This window comes from Giraffa tippelskirchi, chromosome 12 (assembly GCF_054371585.1).
Source record: "Giraffa tippelskirchi isolate mGirTip1 chromosome 12, T2T-mGirTip1v1.2.pri, whole genome shotgun sequence".
NCBI classification, from domain to species: domain Eukaryota; kingdom Metazoa; phylum Chordata; class Mammalia; order Artiodactyla; family Giraffidae; genus Giraffa; species Giraffa tippelskirchi.
In genome coordinates, this window is record NC_137286.1 from 4,763,371 (window position 1) to 4,780,734 (window position 17,364).

A 17,364-nucleotide genomic window follows, 5' to 3' on the forward strand; every position below is an offset into this window, starting at 1 on the left:
GGAGGAGCATGCTGGGCTCCTGGACCTCAGCTGTGGCCCCTCAGCCCCTGCCCTGACCCCTCAGATGGGAGGCATTGGTAGTGTCCTCCAGAAGTCTGAGCACCTGGACATGCACTCTCAGCCTGGCCCCTTGGAAACAGGGGCAGGCTCCATTGCTTTACCTCCTTCTGCTTGGCTGGTCCCATCTGGGGACAAGCGAGGCCACTGGCTAAGGCCATGCTAGGATGTTGTGGCAGTGGAACCCCAGTCCCTCACGTCCCCTGAGCACGCCTGCCCGATCCTCTGAGCCTCAGTTTCCCCTCTAAGCTGGGCTGACCCTCGCTTCCTTACAGGTCTGCCGGGGGCTCAGCGATCACGTGCGGCGGACGCACGTGGCCGCCCCACCGCGCTTTCCTTTGGGGCCCTCCTCTGTGATGTCAGTAGCCCCAAGAGAATCCACCGCCCGGAGAGGAGGTGGGGGGCATAGGGGCAGAGCCCAGAGAAAGACTAGAGAGGTTCAAGAAAGAAAGCTGGAGATGCTCAAGGGCCCGGAAGGGCTCCGGCCGCTGTGGGCGGGCTGCCTCCCTCCGCCTCCGGTCTCAGCCGGAGCGGCGGTCCCTGCCGCTGCCTGACTTTGAGGTTCGCGGCAGCCACTGTTCCGAGCAGCGTCTGGATCTCTTGCAGGCACAGAACCAGCTGGAACACAGAGGAATCAGAAGAAATAATTTTCCTGCCCAGTGGAGTGGGGAAAATTGGCGTCCGCCTCTGCCGCCCACTTTCACCAAGGGCAGCCCGCGCACGTTCCAGCACCCCGGCCTGCACGGCCTCCTCGCCGTCTGTGGGGCTCCGCGCCTGGCACAGAGGGATGTGCCCCACGATTGGGTGTTCCAGGCCTTTGACCCCAGGGCTGAGACTGCAAACTCCTCTGTCCCAGGACTCATGGGCACGGTTCCCATCCTCTAGGCGAGGAAATCTCAGAGAAGAGAATGTCTCCCAGTTAATCCCAGGCAGACAGGACCAGACCCACAATCTCTCGGTACCCAGGTTGGAGGTCTAAGCAGGAGACTTAGAGGTCACCCATACCTTGGCATCTGGACAGAGCTGGCCCCATGCAGACCCGGCCCAAAGCCGTGGCCCTACCCTCACCATCCCAGGGGTCAGAAGCACAAGGACCTTTATTTTATTGGAGTGGTAGCTTAGATGGTAAAGAATCCGCCTGCAGTGCAGGAGACCCAAGTTCGATCCCTGGGGTGGGAAGATCCCCTTGAGAAGGGAATGGCAACCCATTGCAGTATTCTTGCCTGGAGAACTCCACAGACAGAGGAGCCTGGTGGTCTACAGCCCACAGTGTCACAAAGAGTCGGAGACGACTGAGCGACTAACACTTTCACTTTTCACTTTTGCTTTTCTCCTGTTCTGAGCTGGGACCAGAGGAGAAGGAGCTGAGTGGGCATGGGGGTAGAAGGGGGCAGGGGGCCGTCTAGAAGGGACAGGAGGGAGCAGAAGAGCCTGCTGCATCTGTCAAGAGTGTAAGTCCCACTGGAGACTCCTTGGAAGGAAAGTTATGGCCAACCTAGACAGCATATTAAAAAGCAGAGACATTACTTTGCCAACAAAGGTCTGTCTAGTCAAGGCTATGGTTTTTCCAGTAGTCACGTATGGATGTTGAGAGTTGGACTATAAAAAAAGCTGAGCACCGAAGAATTGATGCTTTTGAATTGTGGTGTTGAAGAAGGCTCTTGAGAGTCCCTTGGACTGCAAGGGGATCCAACCAGTCCATCCTAAAGGAGATCAGTCGGAGTGTTCATTGGAAGGACTAATGTTGAAGCTGAAACTCCAATACTTTGGCCACCTGATGCGAAGAGCTGACTCATTTGAAAAGACCCTGATTCTGGGAAAGACTGAGGGCAGGAGGAGAAGGGGATGACAGAGGATGAGATGGTTGGATAGCATCACTGATTCAATGGACATGAGTTTGGGTAAACTCTGGGAGTTGGTGATGGACAGGAAGGCCTGGTGTGTTGCAGTCCATGCAGTGGCAAAGAGTCAGACACGACTGAGTGACTGAACTGAACTGAACTGAACTGGAGACTCAGGGAAGCCCACAGAAGGCCTTGAGTGGCAGATGGGACATGTTGGGCAGTAGGGAGCCATTGAAGCTTCTTGAACAATAGAGGAGCAGGGTGAGAAAGGAGTGGGGAAGCTATAGGGACTCTGTGGAAGGAGACGGGGGCTTCTGGGCTGGGAAGGGTGGGCGTGGGCATCGCCACAGATGCCTGCTCCAGGCATCTTCAGCGTCCACACTTTTGGGCCAGCACACCAACTCGGCACTGCCCTGCCCTCCCCATCAGCCATGCCATTCAGCGCAGTGCCAGACACGCACACCGGGAGTTGGCGCTCAGCCTGCAGGCAGCCAGGCCGGTGGCCGTCCCCGACCTCAGTCTCAGCTTCTTGGTCTGTTTCCACTTCCTAAGCCTCCACTTCCTCGCCCCAGCACCCAGGCGCCCATAGGACCCTCCGACGACAACCTGCTCAGTGAGCCCCAGGCTGCCGCTCTTTGGAAACCACACGTACCTCTGGGGGGGGTCACACCTCCTTCTGAGAGGAGGCAACTGCGGGAGCTAAGAGGGAGGGGTTTCCAGCGGGGCACGCCAGGGAGAGGCATCCCAGGAGAGGACGTCAGGTGTAAAGGCCCAGAAGCAGGAGGGTGTGGACGTTGACAGGGGGGCTTCAGCACAGGCCGGAGGACGTGGCAGGAGCGCGGGAACAACCCACCCCAGGAACCCAGGCCGGGCCCAGGACCAAGCAGGTGGGCTGCTAGCGAAGCCTGGGTCTCCAGGTGGGACCTGACCACAGCCGCCCCCGTGGGCAGGTGAGTCTGTCCTCACCAGCGCTGCACACCGAGGGGCCATTTCGTCCCAACGAGGCCACCTCAGCGCCATCCCCTGCCCTGTGATCCTCACCACGCCCAGGCCGGAGGATGGAGGGCCCAGAGACAGGCTCCCTGGCCTCCTGCAGGGCAGCCTGGGGCAGGAAACTGGGCACTGCCCTTCCCCAGGCGCTACACCTCGTCCAGAAGAAGGGGGAGCCAAGCGCCGACTAGCCAGAGCTGTCCCGGGGGGAAGAAATGACCCCGGTCCTCTGGTGCCTTGGAAGCCCCTTCTTCCAGTGAGGCGGCTCTCATTTCTTTTCTCGGCCTGACCTGACTTGTCTATTTAGGTGTGAGAAGTACGTGTCCAGTTTTGTTTTGATAAGGATTAGGTAGAAATGGTTTCCCCCCACCCTTACAGTTTTTGAGCCCACATCACGGCGCCCAGCCCCACGTGGTAGAAGAGGCTGCTGCCACCTCCCACAGAGATGGCCCAGGAACGGCCGCAGCCAGGAGAGAGGGGCAGAGCCAGAGGGAGTCCGGCCCGGGTGCTGGGGCCTGACCTGTGGGCCTGTGAGCTCCATGAGCCAGGACCACGGAGGAGGGTGGGCGTCAGGGTTCCCCCTGGAGTCTTTACTACATGGCGTTGACACCCCTATTTTTTTTAATGAATTGAGGAACATTTTGTTCTTTGGTTGCCCAGAAGTCTTGGGTTACCCCCCGAAGCAGATGCTGAATCCTTGACTCCCAGGAGAAACAAGTGAGGGATGGTGGGGGCAATGGAATAGGGAAGTGGTGACTTGGGGGGGAAAGGGGAGGGGTGGGGTGGGGGAGGGGGAGAGGGTGCTGGCTCTGCAGAGGGCAGCTCCACGGGATCCTGCAGGGCAGCCTGGAGGAGGCTACTTCACACACCTGTAGGGGCCTGGAGCAAACAAGCCTCTCGCAAGGTCCAGAGCTCGCATTCCTAGAACCTTCTCCATCCTAGCCTGAGTGGGGGAAGACAGGAAACACAGAAGGCTGGAATCGGACTGACCAGTGGTGGAGAGGGGCTGGACCTCCAGACCTGGGTGTCTACAGGACCCTCGCCCTCAATGACCCCTGACCCGCTGCCCTCCCCCGCCCACTCAGCCACCGCAACCAGAAGCCAGGCTTCACACCAGCCTCCTCCAACTCCCCCTCCCTCTATCCATCCTCCTTCATTTGCTCATTCTCCTCCCCACCCCCCCGCCCTCATCTCACCCCAGCTGGGACAATCAAGAGACGAGTCAATCAGGTAACAGCAGATACTCGCAAGAGCCATGAAGAAAATAAAACCAGGGCACGAGATTGAGAGATGGAGGGTGAGGACTGTGGTCAGGGTGGTCAACAGACACCCAAATGAGGGCAGGAGGCCAGGGGACCAGGGACCGACACAGCCCTGCCACTTTTATCTCTTCTTCCCATCTTCAGCTGAAACCTCACCTCCTCCAGGAAGTCTGCCTGAATGCCACTGAAGTTCCAGACTCTAGCTATGCCAGCTGAAGAGGCCTTTCCAGGCCAGCCCATTCTGTAAGCATCTTCAAGTTTGCACCATCTTGACCTTCTCAGCAGAGACGCTGAGAGACAGGTCCTAAGGTGAGACCTGGACAGGGAGGAACATCTGAGCAGAAGGACTAGGGTACTAAATCCCAGCTTAGCCCCTATTTGCTGAGTGGCCTTAGGTGAGGGACTTTGCCTCTCTGAGCCTCAGTTTTCCCATCTGCCAAAGAGGGCTAGCGCCACCTCCCTCACAAGGTCATTATGGGGGTCAGCTGAGACCACCACCCTGCCCCCACCCCAGCATGCTGGCTTTCTCCCTCCTTCCATCAGGAGAGGGGAGAAGAGAAGGCTTGCTGGGTGGGGAGTAGGTGCGCAGTGTGGGAGAAGGGCTCTCCCGGGGCCTTCCCAAGCAGGCCCCCAGCTCGTGTGCAAGCGGCCTGGGCCAGGCACGGGCACCCCCGCCCCCGCCCCCCCAGCCATCTGCAGCGTTGGCAGCAGCAGAGCCGGGGCTGACGGCAAATGTTCTTGCACCATCTGAGCAGGACCAGTGTCTGGGCAGGAACTGCGGGCAGAGCCCTACATGTACCCTCCACCCACCTTCCACCGTTACTGTTGCCCCCCTGGGACCTGGGGAGGGCAGGGACATTAGGGCTGGCAGGCGGGAGGTCGGCCCCCACTGAGGCTTGTGGGCTGCCCCCATCCCTCCGTGCGTGGCCTGAATGGGGTCAGAATCCTCAAGGGCAGGAGCAGAGGTCACAGAGCCTCCCAGCTCCGGAAGGAAAACCCAGGGCCCAGGTGAGCCAAAAACAGCCCTCCAGGGGCGATTTAAAGAGCCCACGCCCTCGGCAGCCGCTTCTCATTTTGTCCCCGTCGTCGTAGGCCCTGTAGGCTTGTCGCACTTCCTTTTCTCCATTTGTTCCTCAACAAGGTCCCCAGGGCCTAAGGCACGGGAGAGAGAGGACTTTGCCTCCACGCTAAATGGCTCGAATCAGTGGCTGGCTTAGTTTTGCTGTCTCTTCTTCATTGTTTTTCTCCCTTGCCTTGCCATCAGTGTCTCTTCACAGCTCTGTCCTGTAGCCTGAATGTAGAAACCTACTCCCCCAATTAAGTGAGTGAATAGAAACCGCAAAATTCACACACATGAAAGACAAGACGGATGGTGGTGGTGGCTGCACAGCAAAGTGGAAGTACTTAATGCCACCGAACTGTACACTTCAAAACAGCTGAAATGGTCAGTTTTGTGTTATATGTATTTTACAACGATTTTAAAAGTCTCTCTCTCTCTATATATATATATGAAGTATTCATAGGCAGCATCTTGCAATCTGCCATGTGCTTGGAAATTATATAAAGGTGGTGAACCAGGAGCCCATAGGTCTCAAGGGAGGGCAGGAGTCAAGTGCATGAGCTTTGGGACCTCTCTCTGCACCAGCCAGAATCCTTCTGGCCCCCTTGTGTTTTTTCTCCAGGGTTCCAGTGCTGGCTGCTGCAGGGCCGGCAGGGCTGGCAGACTTGTCCAGGTGCCGTGTGTAAGGCCCTCAGAACTGAGTCTGGTTTTTGAAGGGGCCCCAGCCTGGCCTGGACCATAGGGATGACCTTGCACCAATGCTTCAAGGGGGATGGGCCATGGTTCACTCTGTACCCTTTTTCAGGACTATGACAGGGCCAGTCTGGGGCTCTGGGGGGGCAGGGAGAAGGGTGCTCCAGCTGGAAGTTCCTGGGGTAACCCTGACCCCTCCAGAGGCCACCTCCTCTTCCAGATTGCTGGGGAAGGGGGTGACCCTCCGCCACCGCCTGGCTACCTTGGCACAGGTGTGCAGGGTCAAGCAGCACCATCCATTCTTTCCCTCAACGCTCTTCCTCATTCATTCGTTCCCCCGGCTCGCACCGCACTCCTTCATTCACCGGGCTCCACCATTCATGCTCCCGCGGGGCTCATTCATTCCCCGGCCGGCCGCCATCCCCTCCCCGGCTCCCGACTGCACGTGGCGCCCCGTGCCCCCAGGCCTGCCCCAGCGTCCCCCCCAGTGCGCCCCGCCTGGGCGCTGCGGGGGGAGCCGCGGAATCAGCCGCGGCTGCGCGCGGGGCCGGGGCTGGCGGGGAGCCGGGCTGGGGGCGGGGGGCGGGCGCTCCCTGCGGGAAGCCGGGCGGGGTTGGGGGGAGTCCCGGCCGCGCCGCGGCTCCGGGCGCGCTCGGCCTCGGAAGGGAGGGCGCGGGCCGGGGGCGGCGGCGGCGGCGGCGGCGGCGGGACCCGAGCGCGGCGGCGGCAGCGGCGCAAGCGAGCCGCGCGGCTGCCCCGGGGCCATGTGGACGGGCGGCAGGCGGCCGGGCCGGCTCCGCCGGGCGGTGAGTACCCGCGAGCCCGGAGGGCAGGGCGCGGGCGCGGGCGCGGAGGCGGGGCGGGCGCCACCCACGCGGCAGCGCGGTCTCGGCGGCGCCGCCGGCGGCCCGCGTGCCCCCTCCCGCGATGGGGGCGACTGTCCAGCCTCTGCTCCCCCGCCCGTGGCGCCCCCTCCGGTGCCGGTGCTCGGGGTGGGAGCGGGGGGCGGGGGGCCCGGCCGTGAACGCTTCGCCGGCCGCGGGGGGCACTCGCAGGGCGGGGCGGGGACTCGGCCTCGGCGCGCCGCCCTGCCCCCCGCGAGGCCGGCCCGAGCACCTGAGACCGAGTTGCGGGGGTCCTCGCCCCCCTAACACGTGCATCCCTGCGGTGGGAGGGAGGCTGGGGCGCCAGGGGGAGGGGAGCAGGGCGGGGCCTAGGCGATCTGGGACCTGCCGCTGTCCCGGGCTGGTGGCCGGCGTGCAGGCAGGCCCCCTCTTGCCGAGGGTTGGGGCTCAGTGAGCACCGCCCCCCCGACCCCGGGAAAGGTCGAGGAGCCAGAAGGAGGCTGGACCAGGGGCTAGTTCATTGAGCGATCGCAGTGCGTGGGCTTGCGCCGGCCTCGGACCCCCTAGGTCTCACTCTGCGCCTGCAGGGCAAGGGGCTCCCATTCCCCACAGTTAGAAGGGAGGAAACTGAGGCTCCGGAAGGGGAAGGCGCGCCCCGGGGCCGCTCCACCGAAGCGTCCACCCTCCCTGAACCCCAGCACTGTGGATGGGAATTGCTGCCCTAGCGTTTCCGCTTCCTGCCTGGTGTCGAGGTGTTTCCTTCTCGTCCTCAGTGTGGTTCCTTTGGGGCAGGAACAGCGTGGGCGACATCCTGGAGTCTCCTGGACCAGCCGGATGGGAGCAGAGTAGGGACCCAGGAGTGGGCCTGTGGTGGCTGAGTGCGCTGTGCCTGCAGAGGTGGAGCCCTGATGCCCAAGGTTAGCCACAGACCTGGGCTGTTTGCAGACTGGAAACTGACCAGGGGTCAAGGCCTCGGGGCTCCGGGCCAGCGGGACAGGGTCTCCATGTGCTTGGCTCCTGTGGAGGTCCCAGCGCCCTAGAGCTCTGAGGGGCCGTGGACAGGTCCTTGCCCTTCACTAGGCCCCTGTTCCCCTGCCCACTGCCTGCAGCGGAGTCCCTTCCACCCCCAGGGCCGGCGAGGACCGGGGAAGAAAGTCCGTCATACGCTGCTGTGCCATCCCGCCCAGTCCCGGTGGCATTGCCGGCTGGAGCAAGTGGCCGATAAGGGGCGGCTCCGCCTGGCATATGTGATGCACAGGGCTGCGAGGCAACAGCCTGGGCCCTGGCAGCATCCCCGAAAACCCTTGATTTTCCCGACTCTCTATACTATAATCAGGGCGGCACAGAAAAGCAGGCGCAGTGGCAGATGCGGTTGCCGAGCGCCGGCGCCGGGGCGAGAGGAGGCTGCCTGCGCTTTCGGAAGGATCCTGCCGAACTATTGTCTCATATTTATAGATTCCTGCGCTCCGTGTTCCTCTTATCCTCAGAATCTGGAGCTGTTGGCACCTGGGATGCTGGGTGGGCAGGGCAGGGGCTGCCTGGAGCCTCAGTGCTGTGGCTCTGGCTTTCCACTGGGCCAGGCGTGGAGAGTGGGTCATTTCCGGGTCAGAGAGTGGAAGCCAGGGAGAGCAGTCTGGCAGGAGATCTAGCCGCTCTCAGAGACCCTTGGGCACAGACTCTGGCCCCAAAGAGCTGCCATTTATCGAGCAGCTACTATGCGCCAGCCCTGATATAAGCACTTTCATGTCTCCATGGCAATGCTTTGAAGTAGCCCCCCATTCCCATGGGCACTTAAGGATGTTAAGAATGAATGAATGAGAGGAGAAAAGCCGTCCATGGGTGATTGAGGGCTTGGTTGGAGACCATCAGTGCATGCATGCATGCTCAGTCGCGTCCTACTCTCTGCGACCCCATGGACTGTAGCCCGCCAGCCTCCTCTGTCTATGGGATTCTCCAGTCAAGAATACTGGAGTGGGTTCCCATTTCCTTCACTAGGGGATCTTCCTGACCCAGGGATCAAACCCGGGCCTCCTGCATTGCAAGCAGATTCTTTACCGTCTGAGCCACCAGGGAAGCCCCTGGAGACCGTCCACATTTCTCAAGTCCTCAGAGGCTTGTGAAGCCCAGGGGCTGGGTGGGAGTTGAACAGGGGAGGGTGGAGAGGCATGAGAGGTGAAGGCCTGGAGGTGAGAGTGATCCCGGGTCTATAGCAGCCTGAAGCGCGGCTTCAGCCCCTGGCCAGAGATTGAGATCAGACTATGGCGGTGAGAGCAGTGAATCCTGACCACTAGACCAGTGGTCAGTGACAAAGCCCTTCGGCTTTGCAGAATAAAGAATTCCCACCAAGATGGAGAGTAGTGAAACAAGTAAAGTGCTTATTAGAAAAAAAGTACAGGACGTGTGGATAGACACAGGGGCAGACTCAGACCGTCTCAGAGTTGCACCCTCCTGGAAGTTTGACTTACTTTTATGGGGCATTTCGTCCAGTATCCCTCTGACCAGTCATTCTGATTTGCCCGATGCAGAGTCCATATTTGACGTGCCTCAGGATCCTCCCGTGTGTGCGCACTCATCTCTCAGCCAAGATGCATTCCACCACAAAGGCCTATGGGTAGTTGTCCTCAGTTAGCATCACTCCCCTTTTGACCTCCAAGCAGCCTTTCCGCGCATGTATGCTTGGGGAGGTCTCTTGACTTTGCGAATGAGAAATACATGGTCTGGGCAAGGCCTAGCTTCCCCTCTCAATTGTCCTGCTGTTGATATTTTAGAGTTTCGGTCCACAGAGAATGAATCTCCAGTCACCTTACCCTGTGGGCTGCGGTCCATCTACCTCCTGCCTCAAGAGGGGAGAGTGCAAGGATCAGAGGAGGCCCGGTCCAGCCGAAGTGTGGGGGTCAAGTGTGTGTGTCGGGGGAGGGTCTTCCCCTCATAGCAGGTAGAGGTCTCTGGGGACAAATCCAGGGGTGACCCCAGGCTCACCGGGTTGGCCTAGAATTGCCCCCAGGACCCCCCTCCTGGTTCCCCCTCCTGCCCCAGAGCAGGTCACTAGCCTGCTAGGAGGAGAGGCCTAGATGGGAGTCTGGAGTCTTGGGTTCTAGTTCCTCCTCTGCTGTGTTACCTTGAGCAAGACCCTGCCCTCTTTGGGGCTCAGTTTCTGAGGCACAACGCCTCTCTCAGTCAGAGGAGTGGCTTCCATGGCCCGAGAACAAGCCCTTGGTGATAGCCAGTGGCAGAAAGAGCTGACCAGAGCTGTCTCTGCTGGTTCAGTACCGCAGGAATGAAGGAGCAAGTAAGTGGATGAATTTTCCTTCCCCCTTCGCATACTCTCTCCATGTCCCCCACTCCGCCCCGTTCACTGGGACCACTTAGGTGAATCTGATACAAACCTCACCCTTCAAGATCTCACAGTCTGCCAGGAGACACAGACCTTGACTAGCATGATGGTGTTAGGAGGGTGATGGTGGCTTTCACGGACACCCAGCCAGGAAAGGGACCAAGCAGTGGCTCCAACCCCAACAGGCCGTGGATCTGGAAGCTCCCACTGCAGCCCCTGGGGGCTTCTTGGGGGTGGGCATCAGCTAGTGCCTAGCTCTGAGCCAAGCCACGGGACTGCAGCCATCTTTTCAACTAGCAGCCTTGAACCGAGTCAGGGATGGGGGTGGGCCAGACCTGGTCCTGCCTGGGGAAGACAGACACCAAAAGCTCCAGTCATGGTTCTGGTGGTCCATGCTGGGATTCCAGTGCATCCAGGTGGAGAAGCAACATGGGGTGGATTGCAGAGGCTGGGGGTGGATTGTAGGCGAATGGACATGGTGGGAGGCGTGTGGCAGAGCAGACCAGTGGATGGATGGATAGAAAGCTAGAGGGATAGATGCCTAGGAGGAGAGATTGATGGATCTAAGTGTTAAGAAAGGGATGGATGAGTAGATGAATGAATGAATTGATAAGGACGGGACTGGATGGATAGAAGATATCCATGGATGGATATAAGGGTAGATTGATAGAAGGATGGATTTCTCATTCATATGACAAGACTGATACATGTGTGAATGGAAGGCTCTAAAATGGATGGATAGATGTCAATGGACAAATGGGTAAAGAGCTGGATGGATACAGGAGTCCACGTCAGAATGGATGGATACAGGCATGAGAAAATGGATGGATGCTTAATGGGTTCAGTCAATGCATGGATGCCAGGGTGGATGGATGGGGACTTGAATAATGTCAATAAAATGATGGATGTAAGAACAGAGGAGTGGATGGATGGATACAGGAAGAGTGCATGGATAAGTGCTTGAGGACATATTAGTGATGCATGGATACAGGCATCGAAGGGTGGATCACTGCAGAAATGGACACATGTCGGCAGGTGGCTGCATCTGTGGATGGACGGATGGATGTGTGGATACAAGACACAAATGACAAGGATGGATGCATGGATGAATGGGTGGCGGGTGGCAGGTGCAGGCACGGAAGGACGCTCTGGTGTGCAAATGAGTGGGTACCTGCTAGCAGATGAGTGGTTACTGAGATGGGTGGGTGGAGCATTCAGGCTCTCGTTCCATGATCCCATAGGAGGGAGGCTGCAGGGCTGGAAGGAGGGCAGGTGGCCAGGAGGCCTCTCCTGTTAGGCTAGAAGACAGGTTCAGGGAGCCAGGAGACCGCGGTGTGGCCTCTCGTAAAGACAGGCAAGCAAGCAGGGACTCTTACAGGGAGCTCTGTGTCCCGGGAGACTTCCTGGAAGGTCTGGATGGCTCGAGTGCGTGCCCCTGAACTCTGAACTCGGCCCCAGTCCTTCTTCCTCATGGATGTGTGGATGCAAGGATGGATACATGGATGAATGGCTGGCAGTCGGCAGGTGCAGGCATGGAAGCTCACACTGGTGTGTGAAGATTGGTACATGCTAGCAGATGAAAGGTGTGAATGCACGCCCCAGGGCACGAATGCTGGGGCTGTGGCCACCCTCGAGGGTTCTCAGGCCAGCACAGAAACAGCCAGAAGCAGAAGCAGCATGGTGAAAAGCATGAGAATCCTCAGACCTGGAATGTCCTGTCTGTAAAGGAGGGGGCTGTAATAGAAACTTCCGCACTGGAATGAGGGAGGCTTGGAAGGCAACTGCACTCCTGTGGGTGTTGGCTACGGTTTCTGGCATGTGGCGGGCCATGGCTGTTTACCAGTCAGCCCGTGTCCTGCTCCAAGAGACGGTGTGGCACGTCCTGGCTTGGGGGTGGGGGTTGCCATGAGAGTTAGCAAGGTGATCTTTGGAGCCCTTAGTGAATGCTCAACCTGCCTCTCCCCACCCCCCACCCCCGCAGGGTCCCACCAGCGCCCTGGGGCCAGGTCTCACCGTTCCAGCTCAAGGAGGCAACCCGAATTTGGGTCCCTCCTCCCTCGGAGCTCACAGACCTTGGCCAGCTTCCCATCCTTGTGGGCAAGGTGGGGTTGGGTGGTGGAGGAGGGGCTGCGGGGGTCCCGGAGTGAAACAGGGTCTGAGGCCCCACCTCTGGGTCTGCCACGTCCGAGCCCCGTGACCTCAGAGAAGTCGCTCAGCCCCCGCAAGAGCCTGCTCCTTTAAACATGAGACTGAGTTTGCAGCCGTCCCACCTTGCTGGGTGAGGATTTGGGTGACGAGGTGGAGCTTGGCACACAGCAGGGGCTCAGGAAAGGGGGTGGGGCGGAGCAGATGAGTCAAAAGGCAGGGGTTGGAAGCCCTCTCAGGAGAGGCAGCCCAGGCCGCTGAGAGGTGAGCAGGCCTCGGCTGCAAGCCGCCGACAGCATCCTCTGGGGCCTCGGGCCCAGGCGGCTGAGAGCCAGTGGGTTGTTATGACAACAGGAACTTGTCTGATGCAGCCCGGCAACTCTAGGAGAGGCTCGGAGGACCGGCCGGCCAGGCCCCCGGAACATTCCTGCGACAGCATATAGCAGGGGGGTGGCCACCTGAGAGCCCCCGGGCTGAGGGGTCCTGGGGTCCCACGACATGCCAGGCTCCATGCCGAAGGCTCCCAGTAGGCCCTGCACACTCTCCTGCATCACTGATCAGGGCTGGGTGCTGCTCTGTCGGCATCTGGCGATCGGGAGAGGACGTGACTTGCCCAAGGTCAGCTGGGGTGTTGGAGGTGAACTTGACCTTGGATCTGCCAGCCTCCAAGTTTAGTTCACACTGGTCGTGGAGCAGGGCTGGATGACTGCTGCTGGGAGGGGGCTGTCCAAGTGTAAAGAGGTGGGCTTCAGAGGATAGCAGGAGTGAATGGGGACACTGTGGACTTCCCGAGAGCCTGAGGCCCCTGACTCCCATGTTCTTCTGCCCAGTGCCCAGCCAGAGGAAGTTCACACCAGGCCACAGATGCTTATGAACAGACAGTCTGAACCTGGGGTGGTGGTGGTGGTTGTTCAGTCGCTAAGTCCTGCCTGGACTCCATGCAACCCCATGGACGGCAGCACGCCAAGCTTCCCCTGTCCTTCGTTGTCTCCCAGAGTTTGCTGCGATTCATGTCCTTTGAGTCAGTGATGCTATCCAGCCATCTCATCCTCTGCCTCCCCACTCTCCTTTTGCCTTCAATCTTTCCCAGCATCAGGGTCTATTCCAGTGAGTCAGCTCTTCTCATCAAGTGGCCAGTGGATTGGAGCTTCAGCATCAGCAAAGGGGTGCATTCACTTATTCATTCATTTGAGAACTACTTGTTGAGTGCCTCCAGTGTGCTGGGCCCTGTGCGGAGAGCTGGGGTACAGTGGAGCTCGCCTTCTAGGGGGACACGTGATAAGCAGATTCTTGTGAACGTGTCAGTTACAGTTAGGGGTCATGATACGAGGCTGCTGTAGGGGTACCTGATCTGATCTGCAGGGTGGAAGGAGTAAGGTAGATGGGACCCTGAAAGGTAGATGGGAGTTAGGTGATGCCAAGGAGGCGGAGGGAGAGTGCTCCTGGCAGTGGGACCAGCAAGTGCAAAGGCCCTGAGACCAGCGAGGGCTTGGTACGTTCAGGAAGTAGATGGAAGTTCCTGGGGTGTTCTGTGGGTGAGGGTAGAGAAGACCCTGAGCCATCAGGGCCTTGCAGGGTGTATGAATGTGTGGCAATGTCTGGTTATCTGGTCTGTGAATTTCAAAGTTCACACTGGCTTGTTTGTGGAGTGGACCAAGCTGAGGTCAGTGGCCCCAGGGAGAGGTGATTGTAGGTGTCCAGATGAGACATGGTGGCACCTGGGACTGGCTAGGTGATGGTGAGGATGGAGGGAGGCAGCCAGGTCTGAGAGAGGCTGAACCGTCAGGGCCTGGTGGTTAGGGGTATGGTGCGGGGAAGGGGAGAGGGAGGGTGCAGGCAGCTTCCATCCCTGACCTGGGCAGCTGAGCTCATGAAGTTTTTCAGACATTCAGTCACAGGTGCTAGGAGACATTCAGAGAGGTGTCCAGCTGAACTCAGAAACGAAGGGGTCCCCAGCACTTGATGTGAGGCATCCAGTCTTTGCCAGGTGGGCAGAGGCCCCAGCTACACAGCCGCAGGCAGGCAGCACTAAAGACAGCCTAGGCCATCCTCCAAGCGGCACCAGAGACCAGGGCTGGGGATCATGGCCAAAGGCCTGGGACTGCCACCCGCTGGTGAGCCATCCTTTGACTCACGCAGCTGCATCCCAGGAAGGAGTCCTGCCTGGACCCCTGGCTTCCTGAGATGCATCAGTGAGTCTCCCTTCATACAAAAGAGCAAGTGCCCGGGACTGGCTCTGGCCCTTCTCTGGGGTAACCTCCCCCTTCCCACTCCCCATCTAACTACACTCTGGGCCCCCATCTGCCAAAAGCTCTTGCTCATAGCATTGTCAACCGTGATTCCTAACCTTATCCCCTGTGTATCAGTGAAGAATTGCAAACAGCTGCTAGTAACAGAGATTGGAAATAACTATGGCTTAAATAAGACAGGGATTATTTCTGACAAGTTAAAGAAGTGCCAGTGCCAGAGGCAGGTGGTCCAAGGCTGGTATGATGACTCAGTGGTCATCAGGAACCCAGGTTCTTCTGTCTTTCTGCTCCTCTAGCCTTTATATGTGGCTTCTGCCTCAAATTTGCCTCGTGGTGCAAAATAGCTGCAGTAGCTCCAACCATCACTTGCATGTTCCATATAAGAAGTAGAAGTGTTTGGGAGTGGGAGCAAAAAGGGCACAGGCAAGCTATCTGATCCCTTTTAAGGAGTAGTCATGCCCAGTAATTTCTGTTTATATCTCATTGGCTACCCCGGCTACAAAGGAGCCTGGGAAATCTTGTGTCCCAGAATAAAAGGAGGACTCTTAACTAATGAGAAGAGTGGGATAACAGTAGGGAGCCCGCAGTTTCTACCACACCCTCCTATTATGCCAGATGGAGGCAGTTCTAATTTCCCCTCCTTCAGGCCCCATGTTCACCCATGTCCCTGAGCCCAGCTCACACCTGGCAGAGATGAGGAGATATGGTGAGTGGCATGTGTAAGGCTTGCCCTCCGACACACAACGGGTGTTCATTCAGCGCAGGCTACCTCCCCAGGCAGACACAGAGCTCAGGACATGACCTTTGCTTCTCTAGCACTTTCTAAGCCCTGAAGCCCGGCTCCCATTTAGTAAGAATCAATTCAGGGGGCGGGAGGCCCCCTGCCACGTGCTGTCTGAATCGATGGGGGCGGGTGCTCAGCTGATCACTCTGGCCAGTGAGGGACCAGTGACCCTGCACGCCCCCCCCACCCCGCCCCACAGAGGGTGTAGGGCCCCCAGCCACGTGGGAAGAGGGAAGTGGGAGTCAGCGAGGTACTTGGAGAGGCTTGACCTTGGACTGACAGAGGAGGATGCTCTCGGGGGCCGGCTCCCAGGCACAGGGCCCAGACCCCGGGAGCCCCAGGCAGGATGGCCACAGCTCCCTCATGGAGCCCAGGGCCGAGGCCCCCAGGACGGAGGCCTGCAGAGAGGAACTTAGAAGCTGCAAACCGAGCCCCACCTCAGGTCGGAACTCCAAGGGCCCACCATCTCACCCCAGCTGGGCAGCACAGCCCAGCCAGGAGGCCACAAATGCCTCACCCGGCCCCCTGTCCACCACCGAGCCCCCGGGCATGGGCAGCAGGCCGGCCCCCGGCCCCCTGGCTTGGCTGGGCCGCCGACGGGAGGCCAGACTGCCCTTCTCCAGGTTCCTGGATGAGGTCGCCGTGCGGGTGCTAGACCCTGGGACGCTGGAGGCCTTTCGGGGGCCCAGGGGCCGCAGCCCGGAGCCCTCCCCTGGTGAGCAAGACCCAGGCCCAGCCCAGGAGCCCCTCGCAGGAGCTGCCGCCCCAGAGAAGATCGTGGCCCTAAGCCCCCAGCTCTCCTTGGAGAGCGCCCCGGAGGCTGCAAGCAGGGCCGGGCCGGGCCGGGCCATGGAGACCACTGGGCTTCGCGTGGGCAGCAGCAAGCGTGGAGGCCAGGCCGCCTCCCCCCGGAGGCCTCCAGGCCGGGTGAGTCTCAGCCCTCGCCCATCCCCCAGTGGGCAGCAGTGGGCAGCGGACAGAGGTCTGCTGGGCCCCTGCTCTGCTCTCTTCAGGGGCCATTTCCCCACAAGCTCTGGCTGACCCTTCTGAGTTCCCTCCTCACCCCCTTTCATAGTCACTGGAATGGCAAAGGCCCTAAGAACCCAAAGAATGGACCTCTAGGATGAAACCTCTGGCTTAAGGGCAGGAGGCTATTTCTGGAGTATGCATGAGCAGCCAACAAAGATATTCGTAGCAATAATATCACTCCCCTACTGACAGAGACCTTGCTGTTTTACCACAGGACTTCCTGTGATGTTTCCTTTGAGGTTTTGAACGTCAGTCGTGTCCATGTGAGGTAGGATGTCACGGCCCTGTCAGGCAGACAGGTGGGCCCAGGTCCTTCACAGCTGCCCATTTGGTGGAGTTGGAAACTGAGGTCCTGAGTTGCCCTAGGACCTCCTGGGGAGTCTGGACTTGGACTGAGGTGTTTGTATTTAAATAGCACATCAGCACGCTGTCCAGACACACACACACACACACACACTCTGGCTTCAGACAGATGGGCAGGAAGACTTGGTAAGACCTGCCCAGCTGTCCTGGGGGGGTTGGGTTGTGTGGTGCGTCAGGGTGGCAGGACCCCCACCTTGGGACTGACCTTCATCTCCCAAACCATCTGTGTCCCCTGGGACTGGGGCAGGTCCTATGGGCTGTTGAGGACATTGTCCCCCCCTGACAACTCCGGGCACAGGACCAAGCAGACCCGCCTGCTCCGGGCCTCAGTTTCCCCGGCCAAGGAAGGGCAGTAGTGGTCATGAGCTTTCTTTTGCCTTGTCCCTGGAAAGCATCCAGCAATCACCCAGGAAGCCTGGTGTCCCCAGCCTCCTCCACAAGGGCCTGGCGATCCAGGACACCCCTCTGCTCTAGGCTCTGCAGGGCTCTGCACACCCTGCCCCCTCACTCTGGGGACCACTAGGTCCCAGGGGAGCCCCATGATGCCCAGGCCTCTGGAAGATTCCATCTCAAGGCTCCTCGCATATGCCTCCCGGGGCTGCCAGGCCACATGGGGCCTTCGGGACCTGTCGGGACCCCGCAACAGGTGCTGGGCAGGCAGGGCTCTGTCCCGGGGCCCAGCCAGAATGTCCTTCCCAAGGAGCTGGTG

At 59.5% G+C, this 17,364-nt stretch overlaps 1 protein-coding gene and 1 long non-coding RNA gene across 3 annotated transcripts in view; both read left to right on the top strand.

Moving 5' to 3' along the window:
• The first annotated feature begins 450 nt into the window (after window positions 1-450).
• LOC145529396 (uncharacterized) lies at window positions 451-5,637 on the top strand. The gene is made up of 3 exons (XR_014071186.1): window positions 451-2,788; window positions 4,298-4,462; window positions 5,418-5,637. It is a non-coding gene; the product is annotated as an uncharacterized LOC145529396 (long non-coding RNA).
• A 954-nt stretch (window positions 5,638-6,591) lies between these two features.
• BEGAIN (brain enriched guanylate kinase associated) overlaps window positions 6,592-17,364 on the top strand; it is a 45,144-nt gene continuing 34,371 nt past the window's right edge. For both annotated transcript variants that reach the window (XM_081549707.1, XM_081549708.1), the window contains exon 1: window positions 6,592-6,712. In XM_081549707.1, coding sequence (XP_081405833.1) covers window positions 6,671-6,712 — 42 coding nt within the window. In that variant the 5' untranslated portion in view covers window positions 6,592-6,670. The remainder of the gene's footprint in view (window positions 6,713-17,364) is intronic.